This window comes from Colletes latitarsis, chromosome 11, assembly GCF_051014445.1.
Source record: "Colletes latitarsis isolate SP2378_abdomen chromosome 11, iyColLati1, whole genome shotgun sequence".
Taxonomy (NCBI): Eukaryota; Metazoa; Arthropoda; class Insecta; order Hymenoptera; family Colletidae; genus Colletes; species Colletes latitarsis.
Window position 1 is genome coordinate 17,446,711 of NC_135144.1, and position 27,539 is coordinate 17,474,249.

At 37.8% G+C, this 27,539-nt stretch overlaps 1 protein-coding gene and 1 non-coding gene across 6 annotated transcripts in view; both read right to left on the reverse strand.

The window, feature by feature from the left end:
* LOC143347721 (uncharacterized) overlaps window positions 1–27,336 on the reverse strand; it is a 36,612-nt gene extending 9,276 nt beyond the window's left edge. Inside the window, exons 1-2 of one of the 5 annotated variants that reach the window (XM_076777164.1) lie at window positions 25,816–27,334; window positions 7,314–7,394 (exon numbers count right to left, since the gene is read on the reverse strand). In XM_076777164.1, coding sequence (XP_076633279.1) covers window positions 7,314–7,394; window positions 25,816–25,866 — 132 coding nt within the window. In that variant the 5' untranslated portion in view covers window positions 25,867–27,334. Of the gene's footprint in view, window positions 1–7,313; window positions 7,395–7,545; window positions 7,567–25,815 lie in introns of those variants that run through there. The other 4 variants (XM_076777166.1, XM_076777165.1, XM_076777167.1 and 1 more) reach the window with 4 other exon arrangements.
* On the reverse strand, window positions 23,565–23,637 carry Trnar-acg (transfer RNA arginine (anticodon ACG)). The gene has a single exon. It is a non-coding gene; the product is annotated as a tRNA-Arg (tRNA).
* Window positions 27,337–27,539: the final 203 nt, after the last annotated feature.

Consider the following 27,539-nt stretch of genomic DNA (forward strand, 5'->3'; position numbering starts at 1 on the left):
TACTTTTGAGAAAAAAATTCCTTATCGAAAATCTTGCCTAAATTTTTCAACGGAAAGAAAAAATTTCAAATCGTTTTAGAAAAATTATTTTCGGTTGCGGAGGTCAATTACAATAATTTTTGGTGAATAGACATACCCCCGAAATCCTACGCATTTTCGACAAAAAAATTCAATACGGGCAGAACTTTAAACGTTAATAACTTTTTGACAAAGCCTCCATCAACAAATTGGTATTCTTGATTTTCGTCTTATTTTGGACCTTAGAATCCCCCATTAAAATTTTTCCCAGGGGTGGCCGGACACCCTATGTAATGAATGGACGAGAAAGTTGTAAGAATCCATGCACAAGCAATTGCAATTGCTTAGTCACAATAACTATTATAACTATAATTAACTAACAACTACATTTGGCAATTACATTGCTGCCTATAAGGAATTCTAATTACAGATAGCATCGTTAGGAAAAATTCGTAAAAATAGTTTCCATTCTCTCGCGACGTTAAGGTTATGTAACCCTCGACTCGGTACTAAAGTTCTATCTATGAACGAGGAACTACTGTATTATGACGTATCGGCGAGTAAAACGATGCAAATCAGTCAAAGCATTCACTGAGCGGAAAGGGAGCGGCGGTATTTGTTCCGGCATCTTTGTTAAAGATACATTTTCACGTGGCATTAAGTCATGACTGTTCGCTATTATGGCACGTGGTGTCACGACTGTGGTCGACGCGAAAACTAAAAATCGACACTGTCGCGGCATTAAATTGCGCGGGAACGTCCAAGGCAGAATTGTGGCAACGAACGTCATCACTTTTGATGTCACGTGAAAACGCGCCTTGAGAGGCTGGACTCTAGAGGCGGGAAAATTGCGACATCGTTCGCGCACCCTGACGTCCCGGCGCATCCAGGTGCAACTGGTTACAGTCAAGAGAGCATGACCGGTCTGCGAGTAACTGTATCAGATTTTTTTGTGCGTCCCTGCTCTTCTCGCTTCGTTAGGGGACCAAGGCGAATCTTTTCTTCCTCCGGTGACGTCCTCAGATTTCGACGTTGATGATTCTCGATGCGCACAATCATTACTACGATGATATTCGTAAATTTTTTTTTTTTTTTTTTTGATATTCCCTTTTAAAGTGCAACGCCTATAATAGTAAATTAATAAGGCGATATTATCTTTGAAAAATTTCACACCTCGAATTTTTTTCTCGAAAGTGCGTAGGATTTCGGGGGTATGTGTAATAACCAAAAATGATTGTAATTTACCCCCGCAACCGAAAATAATTTTTCCAGAACGATTTGAAAAATTTCTTTTTTCGTCAAAAAATTTAGGCACCCCCTGTCGATTTTTCTTAAAAATTACTTTTTCATTTTTAGTAATTTTGTTTGACGCCCTACAGAAAAGTTGTCTAATACTTTTTTGTAGGTACCCATGAGCTCTACTTTAGAAAAAAGTTTCATTGGAATATATTCACAATTGTAGAAGTTATGGCTGTTTGAAAATTGGACCAGTTTTATGGGGTTTTTCTCATTTTGCGAGGTCAAGGACCAACTTTTCGAATATTTTTGCGATTTCTACATATTTTTCATCAAAATACGCGTAATTTGCTTTTTTAAACATTAAAATCGTCCAATCCGTTCAGAAGTTATGACGTTTCAAATATATGCATGAAATTTCAGGGAAGCATTTCTGGGCCTCACATTAGATTTTCGGGAAACAATTTTTTTCTCGAAAATGCGTAGAATTTCGGGGGTACGTATAATGACCAAAAATGATTGTAATTGACCCCTGTAACTAAAAATAGTTTTTTTAGAATCATTTGAAAAATTTTTTTTTACCGAAAAATTTCAGCACCTACTCGAATTTTTTTCTCGAAAGTGGGTAAGATTTCGGGGGTATGTATATTCACCAAAAATGATTTTAATTGACCCCCGCAACCAAAAATAATTTTTTCAGAATGATTTGAAATTTTTTAATTTAATTTTTTAATAACTTTTTAAGTAAGTAGGTGTCAAAGCTTACATGTTTCAGCTCCTGGAACAAGTGAATTGACAGAAATACAAGTAGCTCAGATCCTTAGACCATGGTCTGGGTTTAATTTGATCAGGTCAGAAATTAATTTGTTTTTAAATTTAAACTGCAATTTCTTGTCGATTAGATACTGATTAACTTCAATAGGAAACATTCTTTTGTCAGGTCATCGAAAGGGGCTGGAAAATCGTGGGGGCTAGTTCATATGCTGACTCTGATTCAGATGTAGGCATAATACAATTGATTTAAAAAATATATTTGATGAAGAAATTCAAATGAGCGTTAATTTTTTAAATAAAAGAAAATTTTTCAATAAAAATTAATCAGTAATCATGTGACAACAAATGGTAAGCGAAAAAATTCGCAAAAAATTGGCAGCTTTGGACTCGAGCGTTCTATCGTCGAGGTTATGTTTCGCAATGGCGGTTAACGTCGAATCGAGCCTGTTCATCGTTGCAGATAGTATAACGAAGTCGATACCGAAGTATTTATGTGAAACTCGGATTGTGAAACGCCCACAGTATGGCCCCCGTGTTGTTCTAAAAATTCTGTTCTCCACGTTTCTCGCGATGAGTCACTCCAAGACTGTAATTGAGCAACCGACCATCGATTGCTCACTTAAATATCCCATTTTCTGGCTGACCAGATAACCCCGACCCGTACATTCAAGAGCAGATGACGACATGGGTAGAGAGGTACAGGACAAGCGTTTGCTATTTAAAGTAGCGTCTTTCAAAGCAGGAGGCACAGGTAGAGACAGGATCGATACCGATAAATAATACTATTAATAATTATCAAGCAACTTCGCTTTGTTCCTTGGCTATTTACTACGCGTGTTATCAAGTTTCAACGTTATCGCGAATTTATTTTTTTGTCGATCGACACGATAGAATCACTATTGACGAGGCAGTAGATTCTCTGTTCGTCCAACGTCACTTTCCCGATGCGTGATTCACGTTTACGAAGATCGAACAATATGGCGATCGATGGTGGAAGGAAGAGGGGGTGGAGCATGGCGGTCAGCCGTTCTTCGACAGCCAATATTTTTCACAACAGATCGAAGTTGGGTCCGAGAGTTAAGCCAGTTTTTCTATTGTCGTTTGAAAAGCCGCTGGTGGTACTTGGCGCGCGTTAGTCCGAGCTCTAAATCAATCTTCCCAACGTACTCGTCGAGCATTGCGTTTCGAGCGGCACTCGGTCCACGTCGACGGCCGATATTCCCGCGTGTTCACGTGACTAATGGACCATTGTCCTGGCACAGACAACAGAGGAGGGTACAGGGACAAAATACACAGACGGACGGTGGGCTTTCAGAGAAACATCGTTTTATAGGATTTGGATGAAATTCTGGTGGAAGTTAATATTCCATTTACCCTCCTTTTTTTAACATTCTTTTACAACCGACCAAATAATAATGTTGATGCATAACTTGCCTGATATCGGTTCCGGAACGCATTAAATTTTTTCACTTTCAACACAGCTCTTTTGTTGGGTGCTGCTTTGCTGCGGGTAGGAACTCGTGAAAATCGTAGGATAGACAAGGAAAGGAGGGAGCAACGACGTTTCGTCTGGGGTCTGCTAATGGACTCATCGGTAAGGCTTTCTAGCAGGCCCTGCCTTAGACGACTAGGATGTTGGGAAATATATAGCAACCGAGGGGTCGGTCGAACGCTTGTGAGAGCGCGACCCCTCTGGTGGCGAACATGGGAAGCGACGCCACAAGCTACATTTCCAACGAAGAATATATTTGATTTGATTTTTTTTTTTTAATATAATAGCAACGATGTCGATGTATATGATAAAAGTCATTAGTGCTACCACTGAACAGTGAGCATGATCACACACGAGATATAAAGCGTTGATTGTAAACAGTAAGTGGAATTAGCTGCGTCAGCTCAGTTTCTAACCAGAATTATTCAAACACAATATTATCTACGACTCCGTAGCAAGGTCAGATACAAGGTTCCCAATCTCTTTCACGTTTCGTTCGAGACTGTCAGTCGAACTCATCGATAAGGCTTTGTCTATCCCAGCGTTGCACAACCTTTGTTATTGTCAAATAAAATAAAATTTCTCTCTATCTTATCTAAAAAAATAAAAATTAAAAGAAATCTTAATGTATTTCTCCCGTATTTTCAGCAATTAACAACCCAGACCTAACCTCGAATACGATTTCTTGATCTCTGTTTTATTGCGGCGCATCGAATCGATCCTTAAAGTTTCTTACGACAGTAGCCAAACACTCCGTATAAGGTGCCAAATTTCTTTACAACAGACTCTCATTTATTTTTATATGCATTATCCTATGCTGCCAAATATCGATTGAAATATAAAGTGCTATCCTTAATATTTCATTAAATGCACTCGCATAACCTGTCTTATCTAGGGTGCATATAGTCATAGTTGTTATTGTGAAAGTAGCTCATTACAGAAATAGCACAATATTGTGTATTTCATAAATATCTAAAAAGGATAACAATTTTATTCGAATAATAAATAACCAGTAAGACCAATGTGTAGCAATTTATTGGTCTCGAATGGAGTTACCTATTACTAGAATATATAGGATGTTCGGTCACCCCTGGGAAAAATTTTAATGGAGAATTCTAGAGGCCAAAATAAGACGAAAATCAAGAATACCAATTTGTTGATGGAGGCTTCGTTAAAAAGTTATTAACGTTTAAAGTTTCACTCGAACTGAATTTTTTCCTCGAAAATGCGCAAGATCTCAGGGGTATGTCTATTCACCAAAAATGATTGTAATCGACCCCCGCAACCGAAAATAATTTTTCCAAAACGATTTGAAATTCTTTTTCCCCGTCGAAAAATTTCACACCTTCGCGAACTTTTTTCTAGAAAGTGGGTAGGATTTCGAGGGTATGTCTAATGACCAAAAATGATTGTAATTGACCCCCGCAACGGAAAATAATTTTTTCAGAACGATTCGAAATTTTCTTTTTTCGTCGAATTAGATTTTCGGTAATGAATTTTTTTCTCGAAAATGCGTAGGATTTCGGGGGTATGTGTAATGACCAAAAAGGATTGTAATCGACCCCCGCAACCGAAAATAATTTTTTCAGAACGATTCGAAATTTTTTTTTTTCGTCGAATTAGATTTTCGGTAATGAATTTTTTTCTCGAAAGTGCGTAGGATTTCGGGGGTATGTGTAATGACCAAAAAGGATTGTAATCGACCCCCGCAACCGAAAATAATTTTTCCAAAACGATTTGAAATTTTTTTCCCCGTCGAAAAATTTCACACCGTTTCGAATTTTTTTCTAGAAAGTGAGTAGGATTTCGAGGGTATGTCTAATGACCAAAAATGATTGTAATTGGCCCCCGCAACCGAAAATAATTTTTTCAGAACAATTCGAAATTTTTTTTTTTCGTCGAATTAGATTTTCGGTAATGAATTTTTTTCTCGAAAGTGCGTAGGATTTCGGGGGTATGTGTAATGACCAAAAATGATTGTAATTGACCCCCGCAACCGAAAATAATTTTTCCAAAACGATTTGAAATTTTTTTTTCCGTCGAAAAATTTCACACCTTTTCGAATTTTTTTTTCGAAAGTGGGTAGGATTTCGAGGGTATGTCTATTCACCAAAAATGATTGTAACTGAGCCCCGCAACCGAAAATAATTTTTCCAGAGCGATTTGAAATTTTTGAATTTAATTGTTAATAACTTTTTAACGAAGCCTCCATCAACAAATTGGTATTCTTGATTTTCGTCTTATTTTGGCCTCTAGAATCTCTCGTTAAAATTTTTCCCAGGGTTGGCCGAACACCCTGTATCTGACTAACAAGGAATGTTTCTTAGGTGTCCGCCCCCGATTGTTCTGAATTTTGGATATGTTTTAAAGAAACAAAAACTAAGATATACGTATATTTTTATATCACGTCTGACGTTCTCCTTGTTAATATCGAGTTTTGACTTTTAAAATAAAAAATTTCGCGTTACAAGTATTCCGAATTTTAAAGTTTCGTGTTAATAAATTTATAATTCGAATAAAATGTCGTCCTATCTCTGACTATCGGGCAGCTTGCATTGCTTCAGCTTCCGAGGCTAATGGCCATGAACTGATTAGTGGGTCTCTCTCTCTCTCTCTCTTTCTGCCGTTTGTTAACAGGCAATCCGGTCTGCTCCGAGCAAAGGTTAATTTTAGCGATTGACACTACGGGCTCTAATTGCTCGTTAATCACGTTTCCCAATCGACGGGTTGCTCTCCGCTCGACCCTGCTTCGACTACCGTAAGGCTAGGCGTACGTGGAGCGCAGGTTGACGCAGCGTAAAGTCAAACACAATGTGATTTAACCAGCTATCAACGTTTACAATTACAAAATGTTATTACCAATTATAATCACAGATTACTCTCCGTGATCGTTGATCGCCACCGAGCACGATTACGCTTACAAAATATAATTGTAATCACATTTATAATTATTTAATGTTGTTCATTACAATTCTCAACACGTTCGCGGACAGTACAAATTTCAACGAGCTGCAAAAATGAACGGATAATTTAAAAAAATGAAAACTGCATAGAATAGAATGCACGTTCATATCACTTTGTAACGCAATGAAAACGTGTTAAGAGATTCCTGTGCACTTCTTGTAAACTACTAAACTTTGCGTATTGGCATAGTTGAGGGACGAGGGGGTACCCCTCGTATCGGCCAAACAAGCCTGCGGCCTTGGAGATTTAAGTAGAACCTTAAATAATAACAGACCGAGTCCGATACCTAGCCTCGACTACGGTGAATAAACGCCTAAGCGCGGCTGGTTCAATTGGCCGTCTAGTTGTCAATAAATCACTGCTTGCGTCAGAAAATAGTACAATGGGGTTGAATCGGGCAAAACGTGACAAGAATCGAACATCTGCGTACCGAAGCGGGATTCTTGGAACCGATCGACCCAAATTCCAAGTATTTAGGGTCTCAACTTCGCGTTCCAAGCTCGAGAGACGACCCGTTCCGTCTCAAATTTCAAACGTTCCGTTCCAAAACCAGACAACACGGTAAACAGAGTAGAAAAGAGAAGCGGTCGAGCGGGACGTTTCGCTCGCTCTCGAGAGATCGATTCGCACGATTCCTTCCAGCGATCGCGTCACCGAGCATTGTTGTGCTGCGTCTGTTTCTCCCTCGACGTCGCTACACGGATGTATTATCGCCCCTTCCGCGTTTCTGCTTCCGGAGAAAGACGAGTTCCGCTCGCAACAAGTGATCGTTAACGCATTCGCGGCCATCTGGGTCGGGATGTGAGCTCTTGTTAAGAAGTCCATGAACCTGATCTAGGTCGTCGGAATTTTGACTTCGTCCACGACTGCTTCGGTGGATTCTGCTACGGTGACGGAACCGATACGACACCTACCGACCATTTTAGATCGTTAGATTCGAACGTTGACTGGCATGGCGGTCGTTGGTTACCGGTGCTTCGAAACGAAAAGGTTATGTTTTTTTTTTTTAAACTACTCGCAACAAACGAACCCTAAAATATCAAATGCATTATTGAACTTACAAACATTATTTATGCTCTAGAATATTTAAAATATTCCTATACATGGAAACCTGGCATGGCAGTCAACGTATTAAAATTTGTCGGGCCGCAAAGGGTTAAAGAGCTGTCCGATTCCCTATGAAACGATCCATTCTAATTTGTGTACAGTACTTAGGCTCGGCAACGCTGCGTTTTCCTGTTATCGCGCCGATAGAAAGAACGCAATCTGTATTCAAGCGCAACTGAATGCTAGAGAAAAGCGACAACCGTGGATTGTTTGAATTATCCGGATTACATAATGTCGCTATACAAGCTGCTCTGCTACCTCGTCGAGCATGCTGAACGGGTTTCGGACGTTCAACGTCCATTTGTCGGTTAATGTGAAATTAAATGGCTAAGGTCACCGAGCAAGAAGCTGTTGAATAACGCGAAGCTTAAGTAACACGAACGAAACAAATGTTTGTTTTTTACATAGTTAAAGTAGTGGGGGAGTATAAGCGTACTGACTGTTTAAAATTGATTGCTTCGTCATTTATCTTCTAATAAATTAAACGACGTATATTCAGACGTAAAGGGCGCGTTCATTTTCCAATTTGTCCAACATTTTTCCTCGCTGTTCAGCTCCCGCCCTCGATAAGATAGCGTGACGAAATAACAGTCTAGAGATTGTAAGGAACCCGACAATGAAAGGCCCGTTTAAATCGGACCACTGACTTTTGAGATTAACAGAATCTCCCGTTATATGAATTTCTCAATGTCGTATGAAATTCTTAATTAAATAAATATATTAATAAGGGCAACCGTATTATTTCTGCGCCTGGACGGCCAACAATAGGGGGACGAACCTGAGTGCGAACATCCTCCCGTGACGAGCAACCGACGAGCGATAAGCATCTCGTTCTAACCGGAGGAGAATCGTGAGAATGTCGGTCACGGAAGCGAGAAAACTGGGTGAACTGTGTGTGTTCACGCTGAGAGACGAAATTTCGAGGCAACGATGTTTATCGTCCCGCGGCGATTAGGGGAGAAAACTGGCACAGAGTTCCGCGATATCTAATCTGCTAATTGTACGTAACGCCGTGTTTAAAGCAGTTCGTTGGCGCAATCTCCCAGCAGGATACACCATTCGAATCACGGGTGGAAACTTTCAAGCCTCTTTCAGAATGTTTTTGTAAACGACCGCGAGACTTTTTCGTACGAATGGATTCGTCACTGAAACCCCAAGATGGCGGCGCCGTGGCGTTGATCGAGCGTGCTGCCCCCCATAAAATTCTCTTCACTTTCGCGCCGATTCTTTCGTCTCTACAGCTACATCGCTAACAAAAATTGTTTTGGTTCACTAACCAGCCGTTTTCTTTCCTGGATTCGACCGGTGTTCACTCATGCTTCATACTTTCACTTGGGAAACGATTGCGTTTTTACTTCTTCCTTTTTCCTTCGAACGTTGAAACGAAAACAAGCAAAATTCGTATCCAGATAACCATTTCGAATGACGGATAAAAAAATGAACTGTTTAACACGTTCACTGCCAGATCAAAACCGTACAATGTTCTGCGAAAGTAAACTTTTGATTTTAGACCATTGTAAGCTACGTAACCTAAAATTTTTTTCAGTACTTGTTTTTGCAATTTTGTTACAATTCACAAATTCTATCCAAATTTATTTTCCTCAACGTTTTAATGTAAATCTTGCCACCCAGGGTGACGTGGTAATCAAAGTATTAACCGTAACTCGTTTAATAAAAATGAGAATTTCAATCATAAAATTAAATATTTAAAGTGTTATACGTTGGTTTCTTTGGTTATTCGTTATTCGAATAAGCCCAATAGTACTGCAGCGAATCAAGGACAAAGGATCATTTGTTATTAAATCTTTTCAGTATTTAAAATTTTCATCTATTCAATGTAAAACACTTCATTTTGCAAACCACCTAGAACATGAGAATTAGAGATCTTAACCAAATGCAATTTAACGTTTTCCCACTCTACGTTTCTACTTCCGGTTGGTGCAATCTACCAGTGCTGAAACACGCGTTACACCATGTCTTCGTACTTTTATTTCGAATTAAATTATAGATCGAACAAAAGTAACGAGAATTACAGGGAAATCGCAAACACACAGATTTTGAATTTGAATCTTTCTTCAACGTGTCGCGAATAAGTTACTTATCTCGAACGCGTTATTAAAAATTTTTCTCGATAAAAGAACTTTTTGTCCGTCTCTGCTTTCAACGTGAATTCCTACACAGCACAGACGAGACGAGGTAGACGAGTCCTCGATCGCGTGTCGAGGGAATTCTATCATCCCGAAACTTTACAGAAACGTCGCGGATCTCCGCGTCGAAATAGAAATTGCAACGAGACCCGGGAACCGACGCTCAGCCGTGAATGAGTTTCGACGTCCTCGGAATCCAACGACTGAAACATCGATCGTGCTAGTTTGAAAGTCTTCTGCATGCGCGTAACTCGATAAATCGCGATTCCGAATTGGAGCGACGTTCCCAAATTAATCCAATTACACACCCTCCGGTGTCTATAACGAGATTTCTGCATCCTACGGTAGACGCGACGATACGAGCTCGATCGTCCGAAAGAGATTAAGATTTGCCTCGAGTATCTCGGCCAGCTGCGAGATCCGGCGCTGTTATACAGGGTGTTCGGCCAACCTTGGGAAAAATTTTAATGGAGGATTCTAGAGGCCAAAATGAGACGAAAATCAAGAATACTAATTTGTCGATGGAGGCTTCGTTAAAAAGTTATTAACGTTTAAAGTTCCGCCCGTGAATTTTTCAAATTCATTGAATTTTTTTCTCGAAAATGCGTAGAAATTCGTGGGTATGTATAATGACCAAAAGTGATTGTAATTGACCTCTGTATCTAAATATAATTTTTCCAAAAGGATTTTGAATTTTTTAATTTCGCCGAAAAATTTCAGTACCTACTCGAATTTTTTTCTCGAAAGTGGATAGGATTTCGGGGGTATGTGTATTCACAAAAAATGCTTGTAATTGCCCCCTGTATCTAAATATAATTTTTCCAGAAGGATTTGGAATTTTTTAATTTTGTCGAAAAATTTGTCAACCTACTCGAATTTTTTTCTCGATTATGCGTAAGATTTTGAGGGTATGTCTAATGACCAAAAATGATTGTAATTGGCCCCCGCAACCGAAAATAATTTTTTCAAAATTAATTAAAAATTTTTTTTTCGTCGAAAAATTTAGGCACCCCCCCCCCGCGAATTTTTTTTAAAAATTACTTTTTCATTTTTAGTAATTTTGTATAATACTTTTTTGTAGGTACCCATGAGCTCTACTTCGGAAAAAAGTTTCAATAAAATACACTCACTATTATAGGAGTTATGGTCGTTTGAATATTTTACCACTATTATGAAGTTTTTCTCAATTTACGATGTCAAGGAACAACTTTTTCAATATTGTCAGAATTCATACATATTCCCCACTAAAATACGCGTTGTTTGCGTTTTGAAACATTAAAATCGTTCAATCCGTTCAGAAGTTATGACGTTTTGAAGATGCACATGAAATTTCGGTGAACCATTTCTGGCCTCACATCATATTTTCGGTAATGAATTTTTTCCTCGAAAGTGCGTACGATTTCGGGGGTATGTCTATTCATCAAAAATGATTGCAATCGACCCCCGCAACTGAAAATAATTTTTTTAATACGATTTGAAATTTTTTAATTTCGCCGAAAAATTTCACTACCTTCTCGAATTTTTTTCTCGAAAGTGGGTAGGATTTCAGGGTTATGTCTATTCACCAAAAATGATTGCAATTGCCCCCTGTATCTAAATATAATTTTATTAGTATCATCTGAAATTTTTTAATTTCGTCTAAAAATTTCAGTACCTACTCGAATTTTTTTCTCGAAAGTGGATAGGATTTCGGGGGTATGTCTAATGACCAAAAATGATTGTAATTGACCCCCGCAGCCGAAAATAATTTTTCCAGAACGATTTGAAATGTTTTAATTTAATTTTTTAATAACTTATTAATGAAGCTTCCGTCGAAAGATCCACTCGAGAAATCTTCTACTCTTTGTTTAGTATTCGATGTGTTACTCGAGATAGATCACAAAATAAACGAAACAATGAAACATGTTCAACTTAGAACGAAACGATACTATAAAAATATACAGGGTGCTTGGCCAACCCTGGGAAAAATTTTAATGGCAGATTCTAGAGACCAAAATAAAACGAAAATCAAGAATACCAATTTGTTGATTCGGGCTTCGTTAAAAAGTTATTAACATTTAAAGTTCCCTCTGTAGAACTGCTGTTCGCAGATAATCGTTTTACAGGCGGAACTTCAAACGTTAATAACTTTTAAACAAAGCCTCGATCAACAAATTGGCATTCTTGATTTTCGTTTTATTTTGGCCTCTAGGATCTCCTATTAAAATTTTTCCCAGGAGTGACCGACCACTCTGTATTATACCACCTATTACTAGAATATATCCAACTAATCGATCTTGTCAAGTTTCACACTTATTTTGTTCGTAACTAACCGGCCATCTACGTCTATAACTGCTGTTATGGTTTTTGTACATACGAATCTACAAGTCTGCAGAATATTAGTAAAATCGACGAGGTTCAGGTCTGACATTCTCCTTACAGGAGCAAGTGCAATACAATTGATGGTGTTAGGAAAATATCGGTGACAACCTGTGAGACACTATTATGTCTATATCCATTCGGGAACCAGCCACCTGTCAATACGGTTCTGTGACAGATACGTAGTTTTGTTCACCCGTACGCATCCACGAGTTGAACGAACAATAAATAGGTTGTCGTGATTTGTGTCTACCAAGTTGTCACAAAGTTATCCCCTACCACTTCCGGAAGCTGCTCGCGCGTAACAAGCCTCGGCGTTATCCGCTAATGAATAAAACCAAAAGAATAAACTATTTATGCTTTCACTTTATCAATATCAATCATATTGTTTTAATCTGATAAACAAAGTTCCCACAATGAAAATGACCAAACTTAATCATATTCGAATAATTTTTAATTAGCAAGTCCAAATCAGCTTAAGAGCATTTTTCGTGTAACCGTTCGTCTATACTCTGTCACCTACGAGCCTCTGATGTAATTATTCCATTCCACGTCTGCGACAGCCTGATTGGCATTGCCGTAATTCATATTGCGCGTGAAAAGTTCCACGGCGTTTCACATCGGAATGCCGAAAACGCGAAACTGCCACTCGGAAATTACTATCGGTTGACGGCCCAGCTCCTTTCTTCGTTCTCTGCAGCAGTGTCTCTCAAATAGTCAGCAATTTCAAAGGAAGCAAGATTTATTAGGTTTTTCGTTTGCAACGAAACACGTTTCGTTAATTTTTTTCATATTCACTTTCGTGCACTGCGTAGCTGGAAGGTTCAAATTAAAAAATATGAAATCAGGTAAATCGAATGAAAATTTTCAAGACATCGGGCAGACGCCTTTAAAAGACAGTTTTAAAATATACCGAACGAAATGATAATTTAGTTCCATTCTAGGGAAGTTTGCTGAAAAGTTTTCTCTGTCGAGAAGATTCGTAGAAGGACGAATTTTGAGAACCACTGCGCCGCAGCGTCGAGTCACTCTTTCGAGGAAACTTCAGTCACAGCTGAAACAACTGTCCAACGAAATTTATCGCTACGACTTCTATCTAATCAGATCGATTTCAGTACAATAGGGACAATGTTATTATTATACTTTTTTTCCTTCGACGAACAATACGTAACGTAATCCATATATGTAATCGTGTCGTAAACTGATTTCGTGCCAGATTCCCCGTATAGGACGACAAAACTTCCGAAAGTTAGTTCTATATAATAAATATTTTTCAAGTTAACTGCAACACTGCATACAAGGAAAAACTTCACATGCAACGACGTAATATTACAACGTTCATGCTGATAATTGCAGTGCCCGTTAGCATTTACTGAAGCACGGGTCCATCGAGTGAATGTTTGTAAACATTGTTCCGCTCGGGGACCTTCAACGAGCCGAGCCTTTATTCTGCGAGAAGAATTTCAGACTTAATTTCTCCGTTTATCGCGGTAACGTTAATTCGTGTACTTAAGAGTCAGAAGAGCGTTGATACTCAACAACTCATTAAAAGTCGGCTCGAGATCGAAGGACGGATAAAAGCATATACATGCTTTCCAAGTTTTCCAAGTTTCGACGTTTGCTACATACAGTAGTTGTGCTCGGCCACACCTGGGAAAAAATTTTGATGAGAGATTCTAGACGCCAAATAAGACGAAAATCAAGAATTTTTCGATTGATTCTTCGTTAAAAAGTTATTAAAAAATTAAATTAAAAAATTTCAAATTGCATTAAAAAAATTATTTTCAGTTGCGGGGGTTAATTAAAATCATTTTTGGTGAATACACATACCCCCGAAATCTTACCCACTTTCGAGAAAAAAATTCGAGTAGGTGCTGAAATTTTTCGATGAAAAAAAATTTTCCAAATCGTTCTAAAAAAATTATTTTCCATTGCAGGAGTCGATTACAATCATTTTTGGTCATTACACATATCCCTGAAATCCTACGCGTTTTCAAGAAAAAAATTCCTTACCGACAATCTAATGCGAGGCCAGAAATGCTTCCCTGTAATTTCTTGCGTATGTTTAAAATGTCATAACTCCTGAACGGATTGGACGATTTTAATGTTTAAAAAAGCAAACTGCGCGTATTTTGGTGGAGAATATGTACAAATCGCAAAAATATTCGAAAAGTTGGTCCTTGACCCCGCAAAATGAGAAGAACCCCCTAAAAATGGTCCAATTTTCAAACAGCCATACCTACTACAATTGTGAATATATTTCAATGAAACTTTTTTCTGAAGTAGAGCTCATGGATACCTACAAAAAAGTATTAGACAACTTTTCTGTAGGGCGTCAAACAAAATTACTAAAAATGAAAAAGGACTTTTTAAGAAAAATCGACTAGGCGCTGAAATTTTTGGGCAAAAAACAATTTTTTCAAATCCTTCTAGAAAAATTATTTTCGTCTGCAAGGGTCAATTACAATGATTTTTGGTCACTAGACATACACCCAAAATTCTACGTATATTCGAGAAAAAAATTCGAGCAGGTTGACAAATTTTTCGACAAAATTAAAAAAATTCAAGTCGTAATGGAAAAATTATTTTCGGTTATGGGGGTCAATTACAATCATTTTTGGTCATTAGACATACCCTCAAAATCCTACGCATATTCGAGAAAAAAATTCGAGTAGGTTGACAAATTTTTCGACAAAATTAAAAAAATTCAAGTCGTTATGGAAAAATTATTTTCGGCTGCGGGGGTCAATTACAATCATTTTTGGTCATTAGTCATACCCTCAAAATCCTACGCATATTCGAGAAAAAAATTCGAGTAGGTTGACAAATTTTTCGACAAAATTAAAAAAATTCAAATCCTTCTAGAAAAATTATTGTCGGCTGCGGGGGTCAATTACAATCATTTTTGGTCATTAGACATACCCCCGAAATCCTATCCACTTTCGAGAAAAAAATTCGAGTAGGTACTGAAATTTTTCGGCGAAATTAAAAAATTCTAAATCCTTCTGGAAAAATTATATTTAGATACAGGGGTCAATTACAATCATTTTTGGTCATTAGACATACGCCCAAAATTCTACGCATATTCGAGAAAGAAATTCGAGTATGTTGACAAATTTTTCGACAAAATTAAAAAAATTCAAATCGTTATGGAAAAATTATTTTCGGTTGTGGGGGTCAATTACAATCATTTTTAATCATTAAAAATACCCTCGAAATTCTATGCATATTCGAGAAAAAAATTCTAGTAGTTGGACAAATTTTTCGGCAAAATTAAAAAATTTCAAATCCTTCTAGAAAAATTATTTTCGTCTGCGGGGGTCAATTACAATCATTTTTGGTCATTAGACATACCCCCAAAATCCTACGCATATTCGAGAAAAAAATTCATTATCGAAAATATACTGTGTGGCCAGAAATGTTTCCCCGGAATTTCATGCGTTGTTTAATTCTTCTCGACATATTACATTAGAGTTTGGTATTTAACTGGTTGCTTTCGGCTCTGATTACAAATCTGAAGTCGCCGGACAATGTATTTTAATATCAAATTTTCATGTACTTACAAGCAGACGACTGTCAACTGATAATTTTATCCACTCGTGTCGGCGTCGCGTCGCTTAGACGATAGGACGATCGAAGTCGTAAACACGAGATAAACCGATACCGATGTTTACAAACAATAATCAGAAGCTCTTGTAACACTAGATTACTATAGAGGATTCAGGGAACGAATGAATGAGTGTATCGAACTTAATAGTCTTTAAATTTCAATCTTGATAATGGTGAAATTAACGAAACATTTTTACGATGGTTGCAAAAGTATCACGCCGTCTATATTTGATTGTACGAGCAACGTTAGAAAGGCAGACATGGTGGACGATTTTCACTGCGAGTCCACTGTAGGCAGAATGGAAAACAAACCGTGCTAAAGCACGGACAACAGTACACGCGGAGGAAACAATTAACGCCAACGGTGTGTCTCGTTAGTAACGGCCAAACGATTCGTTATTGCGGCAACCAATTACCACCAGCGCGTCCTCGGCGTCGCGTCGCGTCCAGTCGAAACGAACAAACTTTGAAATTTGTTTTTAATTGCGCTCGGGATTATCGCGACCGCGTCTCCTTAATAATTTATTCGATTTACAATACGTACGCTCCTGGACAAAAAGATAGCACGCGTGTGGTCATCAGGTCTTCGCGAATAGATTAAAAATTCTCAGAGTTCGACAAATGGAATATAAACATTACCTTGTAGTAACATAATATATAGCGGTGAACTGAAGCTTTTTAGTTAAAAATTCAATCATTTGTAACGAAACACTAACGATTACGATTGCTTTAATGTATGTCAAATGTTCGTGACTATTTCGAAGGGAAATATTCTAATGCTCTCTCATGTTCTGTTTTAAGTTAAATGCGATCGATAATTATACTTTGCATTCGAGGTAATCGGAACCGGTGAGGTCGTTAATACAAATAAATTTGGTAAATAATTACCGTTATCACTTTTAAGGACTGTCTTCTGTTTATAATCAAAATTCACGGAACAAATACTAACATTAACATTTAACGATATAAATTTAGTTCGAAGTTTCTGGACAGCAAGTTTTACGTTCGAACGTGTTTTACCGTAGAAGAAAGCCGGAATATGATTCCATGCCACGGCGAAGAACAGCAAGCACATTCTACGCAAGAAGATACGCATCCCGGAACAAATTACCCTCCTTTACGTACTTCTGATGTTATACTTCAAGTATTTCGTTACAGGAGCAATTTCTCGCTTCGACAAATGTTATAAAACGAGTGAATATTTTTAGCGCCTTTTACGAACTGAAATAATAACAAAAATACGTGTATATTACATTGTATTGTAACCATCTAACGGTCAACGTATCGAACGTGAACAAATCATTATGAAATTATTCGTGTTTAACGGTAAAAACATTTCTGAAAGTCCGTAGTTCCCGTAAAAAAAAAAAGGAAATAATAATATACATAACGATTAGAATAATTTGATCTGTGTCAGTTGATAAGAGAGTACATAGTATATCGAGGAAGATGGCGGATTGTTTCGTGTCCGTGCACCGCGAGAGAAAACGTAAAGGCGCATCCGTAAGTTATTGCGTCGCGACACACGCGGCGATTCCAGTCATGACCGGCTAATAAGTTGTAATGTATATGTTTCTGAAAGCGAAAGCTTCTAATGCAACTGGTAGTCACGCTCGCGATCATGCAAAACCGACGAGAAAGCCAGGCCCTCGCTTTCCTCGGCGTTTATTAAAGCCTCACCATGCTCGATAAACCCTGATATTTTTACAACTTAGTCGCGCGATTATCTGTATGACCGCGTACGCGTAGTATGCACGCGAGAGGTTAGAATCGAACTGATCAACTTTTATTTACGAATAACGAATGAACATTCTATATCCACTTCTGATTGAATTAATTACAGTTTGTAAGTTTTAATTAACGCAATCACGTATGATATGTTAACCTTCAAATTCCTAACCTTCAAAACCTTCACGTTTATACGAAAGAAAAGAAACTGCATACAAGTTACATGTTTCGGTGGAAATATATGTACTTATTTTACTTCAGATGCTCGAAATGATTAACGTAAATTTCCAATTTACTTTCTCCTGTGGAAATATTTGAGAAATCAAAATTTATCATGATATCTCTACAACGTTAGAAGACATGCGAGAAAAGATATGGCGTGCACATACCACGTCATCGTTTTAAATCGATCGAACATGTAAAACAATCGTTCATTCATAGTATATCAAAAATTTATTAAAGCTGATAATAATCATTTTGAATTATCAAAAGCAAATGACATATTCGAAGTAATGAAATCTGTTGGACCACTCGGTATACAGGGGGTTTAAAATAAGACGAAAATCAAGAATACTAATTTATTGATGGAGGCTTCGTTAAAAAGTTATTAACGTTTAAAGTTTCGCCCGTACTGAATTTTTTTCTAGAAAGTGGGTAGGATTTCGGGGGTATGTCTAATGACCAAAAATGATTGTAATTGACCCCCGCAACTGAAAATAGTTTTTTTAGTATGGTTTGAAATTTTTTAATTTCGCCAAAACATTTCACTATCTTCTCGAATTTTTTTTTCGAAAATGGGTAGGATTTCAAGGGTATGTCTATTCACCAAAAATGCTTGTAACTGACCCCTGTAACTAAATATAATTTTTTTAATATGATTTGAAATTTTTTAATTTCACCAAAAAATTTCACTACCTTCTCGAATTTTTTTCTCGAAAATGGGTAGGATTTCAAGGGTATGTCTATTCGCCAAAAATGCTTGTAACTGACCCCTGTAACTAAATATAATTTTTTTAATATGATTTGAAATTTTTTAATTTCACCAAAAAATTTCACTAGCTTCTCGAATTTTTTTCTCGAAAGTGGGTAGGATTTCGAGGATATGTCAAATAACAATAAATGTTTGTAATTGATCCCTGTAACCGAAAATAATTTTTTTTAGAACGATTTGAAATTTTTTAATTTAATTTTTTCATAACTTTTTAATGAAGTCAAAAAATTGGTATTCTTGATTTTCATCTTATTTTGGCCTCCAGAATCTATCATTAAAATTTTTCCCAGGGTTGGCTGAACACCCTGTATACATACTATCGATCGCCTTCTAAGGACTATAGATTTCACTCACCGCTTGGTTTATCCGAATGCGTGACTCGAATCATCTATCGGTAATATGTAATGTCCACAGTAACCTCATTATTTAATACTTTCTTATTTCAATAATAATTATACTATTTCAAACAATAAATTACTATTGTTTTGTCAGTGAAACAGAGTATGTGTAATATACACTAAAAATAATAAATAAATTGAGAAAGAATGATACATATTGTGTAAAAATAAAAAGCAATCCACACAAAGGAATTAGTTATTTTTAGTAACATTTTGTTTCGGTCTCTACTTATTTATCCCTACTTATTACTACTATATTGGATAGATTTAAATTACAAAATCATTCGAATGTGCCCATCCCCATTAGCGACAACCGTTAACATCGGTCTGCTGTTTTCGATCTATTTTTGCAAGGACGATTGCATGTTACCACCTACAAACCGATCGAATACGTGCCAAAAAACTGTCGGTGGATGGTCAAATGACTTCTGTTCGGAAATGTTGCACGCATAGGCCACCTGCAAGTTCTCTCGAAACAATTAGCGCGATTCGACCAACCGCGCGTACGCGACGTTGCCCGTCTGAAACAGAACAGGCTCATCCGAGGTATGTATTTTTAGCGCGCGATAAAAGTTACCGGCAAACAAACAGCCGACGATTTCAGTGATACCAAGATCTTGCTCCTGTGAGACCTTTTCATTTCCTGATAAAAGAAATGCTGGAAATTAATGGCGGGTCTAGGACTTAAAAATTGTCACGATATAGGTTTATAGACAGAAGTATAAGAATTGTGGAACATTTGATGTGTCTTCTTCAAGAAATCGTTTGTGTTAATTTAGTCAAGGCTCTTGAATTGAATGTAATTTCGAATCTTAATAATAAACACAAGTCATTTTCTGTTGAAATTTTCATTTGTTTGCCTTCAAGGTCATACGAAGGTCATGATATACTAAGTCGTTGAATTCGTCTTGATACGGGCTACAATACTGTTAAGTCCAAAATACAAAGTGCCATTTTTAACAAATGAAGGTAGCCTCGACAATAATAAAAAAAAAACTGTCTAACGTGGGACATTCTGTATAGAACAATAATTGCCGTGGTAAATTACTTTAATACATAAAGTGAAAACTACATTAATATTCTTCGAAACGAAAGTTTAATATTAGAAATTCCGTATCCATTTTAAACAATGTTTTATTAAACTTCACGTATCCCATTTCGTTCATGAATTTAGCGAAGAACTTTATACGCTGTACAAATCCAGATACTTGATCTGAGCACAAAATATATAAATACTCGGGAGTATTCGAATACAATGAACTCCGTGCCGTGTATTTTTCCATGCGAAAACGGGGAAGAAGGAAAATGGCAGTTCGTTAAAGCTCCCAGGGTTGAAGAACGGGATTCGTGAAAGAGATTAAATTGGAAATGGATATTGAAAAGAATAACTCGATTCCGAGAAAAAAAGCCTCGTATTGGAGATAATCCCGTCGAGCTGCGGGGAAAGAGTTACGAAGGATAAAAAAAAAAAGAGAAGAAACGAGCCAGGCAGGAAAAAACGAGAATGAAAACAAACAGTATGGTCGTCTGGCACGGCGGGGTATGAACGATACAAGGTATAGGTCACTCCGATCAAGTAAAATTGCCGCCTCTTGGCCAGCGGATAGTTCGAAACTGTGGAGAAAAAAGGATGCGCCATTTCACGATGTAATTTTGCCACGGGCCATTGTCTATTGTCCGCGCGGCGAGATAACTGAAAGAAGTTCCCTTTCACTTACACTCCCGTCCTGGATAAGGATTCCGATTCCGAGGATAGAAAACAATGGCCTCGAGCCATAGAGAAGTCGCATGCTGCGCTTTGCTTCTATGTTTACAAATATCTTCGAACGATGCCACACTCTGAAAGAGTGCATACAGCCGATTAACATTTTATTGACCGCGCGGAGACTGTCGCCTGTCGCCGGCGACTTCAGTTGCCGTCTCAATCTGACGGAAACTCCACTGTTTTACGACGCCATATTTTTAAATTCAACGTTTTATAAATATTCAATTAGCTCTGCACAGTTAGTCCGTATCGTCGTAAATAATTCTCTCGAGTTATTTCGAGTCTCGGCAGGTTTTTACTTCGCGCGTTGCTTAATGCGACGCGCTAGAGAATTCCCAACATTCGTTAGGTTATGTTCCCTATTCGCGGCGAGAACAGCGCGCGCGAACGTTCGTTCCGACCGACGTCACTTTCCACGTCGAATCTAACGGATTACGAAAACGAAATCGTAAGAAGATAATTATGGCGCCCGTAATGTATACACGAGTGTCGATTTACCGCGGGCACAGAGAAAAGTGAACGCCAGGAAACGGTGTTATTCCTTGCGCTCGGACAAAGAGAGGCGGGAGATAGAGGATGAAAAATTCACGATCCGTTCCGCTTGTTTGAACCACAGCTACGAGCGCAGACAAAATAGGAACATCCTGTCGTGGAAATTTACATCCCCAGACGGAAGTTCGAGGGTGACCGCAAACGAGATACCGAGTTCCCCGACAGCTGTGCAGATTATTTTGTCGCACGTACGATAAGTCGAATCGCGTGTTCGGACGAGAGAAAGAGAGCAATTAAATCGACGCAATTTGTACGCCAGGCCGCCACGAACCCATAACCCGCGTGAATAATCTGTCGCCAGACCGCTAGGCGACACTGCGGTCGTTCCAATTTTCGTCTAATCGAATCGAACGGCAATTAACCGTGTCAATTAGTCGTTAGTCCGCCATAATTACGCGGGAAAGGATGCATTTGCGTCCGGAAGAGATAAGTAGAAAATTTATCTTGACCGGCCGTGCTTTTAACGCGTCGTATCGATTAGTGTTGCCTAGATCGAAGGAAACGAACGTTAGAAAATAGGCCGCGGTAGTGGCGCACCCAAGAGGGCGCAACGAGTAATTGCACTGCTATCCATTTCTTCGCCATTACAATTTTTTTGTGCACAAAGGAACAAGAAATTTAAACTGGAAAAAAAATCGATTTTTTTAAAGGTTTACGATAGAATACCCCCATTGAATATTGAATAAATGTTACCTGTATCATCTTGAATATAATTTTACCAAGTGTATGGAACGTATTAGGATAAATTTGTCTGTTAATTTTTAGCTGCGCCCCCATTGCGAAATTTGTAAGTGCGTCACTGGAACGCAGTATACCGACAGCGTGGCATGAGCAATTTCTCTGAAAACGTCGAGTGCGCATGGATTCGGGTAACCATTGAAAATTTCCATCTCGAATATTTTGCCGCAGTGTTCTAACGTGCATTCAAAAAAAAGAGAAAGTTTACCGCATCGTGGAACAAAATTCAATGCTTTCACTAGTTATCGATTGACGTGTTACGCGAGCGAAGCGTTCGCGAGTACAAGAATCACTTTTCATTTTTAAAGATATTTACACGCGTTTGTTCGTTGCTCGTTTACTTATACTTTTGCATTACTAGAGTCATCATTTTTGCAACAAATAAACTGTATACAGGGTGTTCGGTCACACCTGGGAAAAAATTTTAATGGGGAATTCCAGTGGTCAAAGTAAGACGAAAATCAAGAGTAGCAATTTGTTGATAGAGACTTCGTTAAAAAATGATTAACAATTAAATTCAAAAATTTCAAATCGTTCTGGAAAAATTATTTTCGGTTGTAGGGATCAATTACAATCATTTTTAGTCATTAATCATACCCTCGAAATCCTACCCACTTTCGAGAAAAAAATTCGAGAGGGTGTGAAATTTTTCGACAAAATTAAAAAATTCCAAATCCTCCGGAAAAATTATATTTAGTTACAGGAGTCAATTACAAGCATTTTTGGTGAATAGACATACCCCTGAAATCCTAACCATTTTCGAGAGAAAAATTCGAGAAGGTAGTGAAATTTTTCGGCGAAATTAAAAAATTCCAAATCCTTCTAGAAAAATTATTTTTAGTTGCAGGAGTCAATTACAAGCATTTTTGGTAATTAGACATACCCCCGAAATCTTATCCACTTTCTAGAAAAAAATTCAGTACGGGCGAAACTTCAAACGTTAATAACTTTTTAACGGAGCCTTCATTAACAAGTTGGTATTCTTGATTTTCGTCTTATTTTGGCTTCTAGAATCCCTCGTTAAAATTTTTCCCAGGGTTAATCGAACTCCCTGTATATTTATTCTCTGGAGATAATGAAAGTTGAACAGACTTGTACAGTGTAACTTTGCCCTAAGATTTTTATTTACTAGACCATAATTAACCAAGATGCTTCGATGAACTAATTAGGTTCACCCTGTAGAATGGTAACGGTTACACAGTGAATTTCGAAGACGATCAAGATCGGTTAGTCTGTTTATCTTCCGGGTGAACTTTCGAGAGGAGGAACGCAAAAGGAGAAACAAAGTGCACGGGTCATCGTCTTGGCCTGTCCGGAATGCGTACTATTCCTGGAGATTCTTGAGGGACACGATGCTCGTGTTGGCTAAAAATTTCTTGTTCCTGGTTGCGTTCCGTTTCCACGTGCATCTGAATATATTAGGACACGAAATATGTACCCAATCGAACATTCGCGATTAAATATCGTTCGATAATATATGTACATTAACTTGTTCGCGTTCGCTGCATTATTTTCGACGCACGCCAGTTTCAGTCAATTTTTATTTCTTACGTGAATTATTTATGAACGTCGATACATCATTCGTAATTATATTCAGTGTGATTAAAGTGTCAGGAAAAAGTTGAAATGAACCCTTTTATGTACCAAAATTCGAAGCTACGACGATAAAAATGGAAAAAAAAAATTCCGATCCTGCCAGGATTCGAACCTGGAATCTTCTGATCCGTAGTCAGACGCGTTATCCGTTGCGCCACAGGACCGTTCTCTGACAAAAATTTTTAATTCTGTATAATATCAATGATATATTAATTTTCCTATTAAAAATATTCAGACTTCAATTGTATCGATTGTATCTACAATTTGTACATTCGATAGGCGACTAAATATAATTGTGACTTTTATTAAAAATAAATTTAAAAAAATATCTAAATTAACGAATAAAACGAATGTCACTTACGGCTTGGCATTTTGCGTTTACGGTACAAAGTAACTTTCATAAACGCATGTAAAGCCGTTAACGCATCAACTACCCTAATCCTAGTTCAGTGAGCACAGGAATATCCGCTGGCGTCGGTAAAGATACACGACCATAATCGTACGATGAAAATACTACACGACATTTAATGCTATCGTGACCAGGGGTTGAAAAAAGCTAACCGAAGAGAAGGAAAGGTAATTATAAGAAAAATCTAGGGAGATTCTTTTACTTCTAAACCACAATTGACACCAATGTATCAGCGTAAGCGTTCGAATACTTTCGTGTATCAGTATAAATACTTGATAGTTGTGTAAGTTGGAATAAAAGAATTCGACGCAAGAGGAAACCTTACTTTTTGATCAACCGTTGTGCAACAGTTTGAAACAATTATTTTTCATTACAGTGGCCGTCTTTGCAACGGACTAAACCGTAAATTGGGATTAAAAACTATTGCACGCACACGACAGTTTCTACGATAGAACGCTGCGAGCGTAATCAGTTCACGTTCGAACGTACGCGACACAGAACCGATACTTTCAGAATGATACGCACATCGTGACACTTACGCGAAATAAATTATAATAACCTTAGGGCAACCGGCTCCACACATTTCCAAATTATCTACAGTTTATTTTACTCTGTTTAATGCCATTTATACCGCGGAAAAATTTTAATGGGAGACTCTAGAGGCTAAAATAAGACGAAAATCAAGAATACCAATTTGTTGATGGAGGCTTCGTTAAATAGTTATTAACAATTTAAGTTCCGCCTGTACTGAATTTTTTTCTCGAAAATGCGCAGGATTTCGGGGGTATGTCTATTCACCAAAAATGATTGCACTTGTCCCCTGCAACTGAAAATAATTTTTCCAAAACGATTTGAAATTTTTTTTTTCGTCGATAAATTTCACATCTTCTCGAATTTTTTTCTAGAAAGTGGGTAGGATTTCGAGGGTACGTGTAATGACCAAAAATGATTGTAATTGATCCCCACAGCTAACAATATTTTTTTCAGAACGATTTGAAATTTTTTTTTTTTCGTCAAATTAGATTTTCGGTAAAGAATTTTTTTCTCGAAAACGCGTAGAATTTTGGGGGTATGTGTAATGATAAAAAATGATTGCAATTGTCCCCTGTAACTAAATATAATTTTTCTAGTGTGATTTGAAATTTTTCAATCTCGTCTAAAAGTTTCAATACCTACTCGAATTTTTTTCTCGAAATTGGGTAGGATTTCGAAGGTATGTGTATTCACCAAAAATGATTTCAATTGCCCCCTGTAACTAAATATAATTTTTCCAGAACGATTTGAAATTGTTGAATTTAATTGTTAATAACTTTTTAACGAAGCCTCCATCAACAAATTGGTATTCTTGATTTTCGTCTTATTTTGGCCTCTAGAATCCCCCATTAAAATTATTCCCAGGGGTGGCCGAACACCTTGTATATCTTCGGTAGAAACAGTGTTAATCGTTAAAGTTTTGCCTCGTTCAATTTCAAGTATCTAACCAGCATTTAACTAGCATTACTTTCAAAAATTTCACGAGACACATTATTATTACAATGCATTACCTAGTTAATTAGTATTACGAGGAAAATGATCTACTGCGGTAAATACTGCTTCAAACTGGCGCGATATAAAAACAACTTTTCAGTTTCGTTGCTTTCAACTTTCGTGAAACAATCGATTTGTTGCATTAAGTGGTTAATTCGAACGTCTTCTATTCTTTCGATACTTATGCTTATCAAGAAACGAACGTGTACCAATATTTTTTTTTCGAAAAACATTAGTATTCTACTATTAATTCTATAAATTCGTCTAATTCGAACCTGGTGAGGTTAAATTTCGACAGGAGTTTCGCATGACCCTAAAAGTAAAACTTGTCAGAAATCATCTTATTGTTAGGGTTAATCGACACTCATCGAACGATCCCTCTTTCTAACATACAAGCGATACACACCCAAGAAAGCGATATTCCCCCGTTGTCAGCGTTAAGACGAGTGGTGGACATTCGACGTTAGAGTGAAAATGAGTCAGGTGTACAACCAATCGCTGGAACACCTTAATTCGACGAGTAACGTCAATGTCACACCGTTACTGTCCATCGAGAACAGAAGGGTGCCAATCCGTTCGAAGATATTCCGAATAATCGCGTGTCCGCTGTCCGCCACGAATAAATCATCGTTCTCCACTCACCGTTCGTAGTTGGATCAGTCACGTGAGTCACATAGCCGCGCGCGTCCCGTTCAGAAATCCGTGAACACGAGCGAAACGCGCCGAGAACTGTCACGACCCTTCATCGCACTCGCCATTTTGGTTTACACTGGCACTCGGAACGAGCAGCGAGGTGTTTTACCGCGACGACGCATGCGCGCGACAGGTGGCTGCCCGGGAGTTGAACATCGTTCGCAATGCATCGCGCTAACATCCGAAGGTTCCAATTGCTTAAATCGTTTGTGAAACCAGATCCTAGGCTATGCAACAATAATGTTATGAACAATCCTTTTACCATCTATTTCTGGTTTACATGTAATATAATCAGTGTCTCAAATGGTATCGTTTTGTTCAATTTAAAATTTGATTCGACTCTGCCGTGAACTACATTACCAACGAAGTATCGTTCAACAGTTGGCTACTGTCTAAAATGGGAATTCGACACGTTTAACGACAAGCGTGAGAAATGATAGTTTCCAATTTGGCTGTACTTCGTTTATGAGAGATGACAAATTATGATATTTTTCCAAAAATATCAATTCCGAGTATCGGAAATAACAATATCAATAGTTATGCGTATTTAGAGATGCGTACTATATGCGTGTTACGTGCTTATTTTAACGCCACGAAACTTAATCGGTAAAGAAGTTTGTGGCCTTGTCATCGGATATACATAGGCATTGACGACATTGGAGTTGCACCATAGACGAGGTATACGAGTAGACTTTTCACCTTATGGACTTTCGTGGCCCAATCTGACTGCCATACCGACCTGAAAATTCGGAGGTGATTTTAGCGTCCTCTTCTCACAGATGGCGGTCAGTTGAGAAACTATTTACTGAATTAGTATTGATAGGCAAACAGCTGTAGTGTTGCGTAAAATATGTGAGTTAACTATGGAAGGGATCAAACTTCATTTCTGAATCTGTTGGTAACGTTGCGAACGATACGAAAATGGTAATGGGATTTCGAGACTCCGTAAAAATGGGCAGAAAAAATACATTGGGTGAAAGGTCTACTTGTATACCTCGTCTGTGACAATACTCTAGAATCTTTGATGAATCAACGAGAATCAAAACTAACCTAGCGAAGAAGCTCTGTATTTATGATGATCTATGCAAAGCGGATCGCAGCCAATTTGCTAATATTATTTAGTTTTTAATTAATAATTGCATTACCCAGCTAAGAGTGATACGATTATTAATTAAACGTTAAATAATATTACCCAGGTCTCACCACGAGGAGGTTGCTGCGAATGGAGACCCGCCCTATCCGATTCCCAACCACCCTCCATTAATAAAGATCTTCTGTGACGAACGATCGTTGATCGAAGGAGAAACAAACGAATGTGCAATCAATGAAAGATGCACAACCAACGAAGAGAGTTGAAAGAATTTTCAAAAGAATTTGTCTCCAAATAAAAATAACCTGCCTAAGATAATGATTAACCAAACACCTGCCTAACTATTA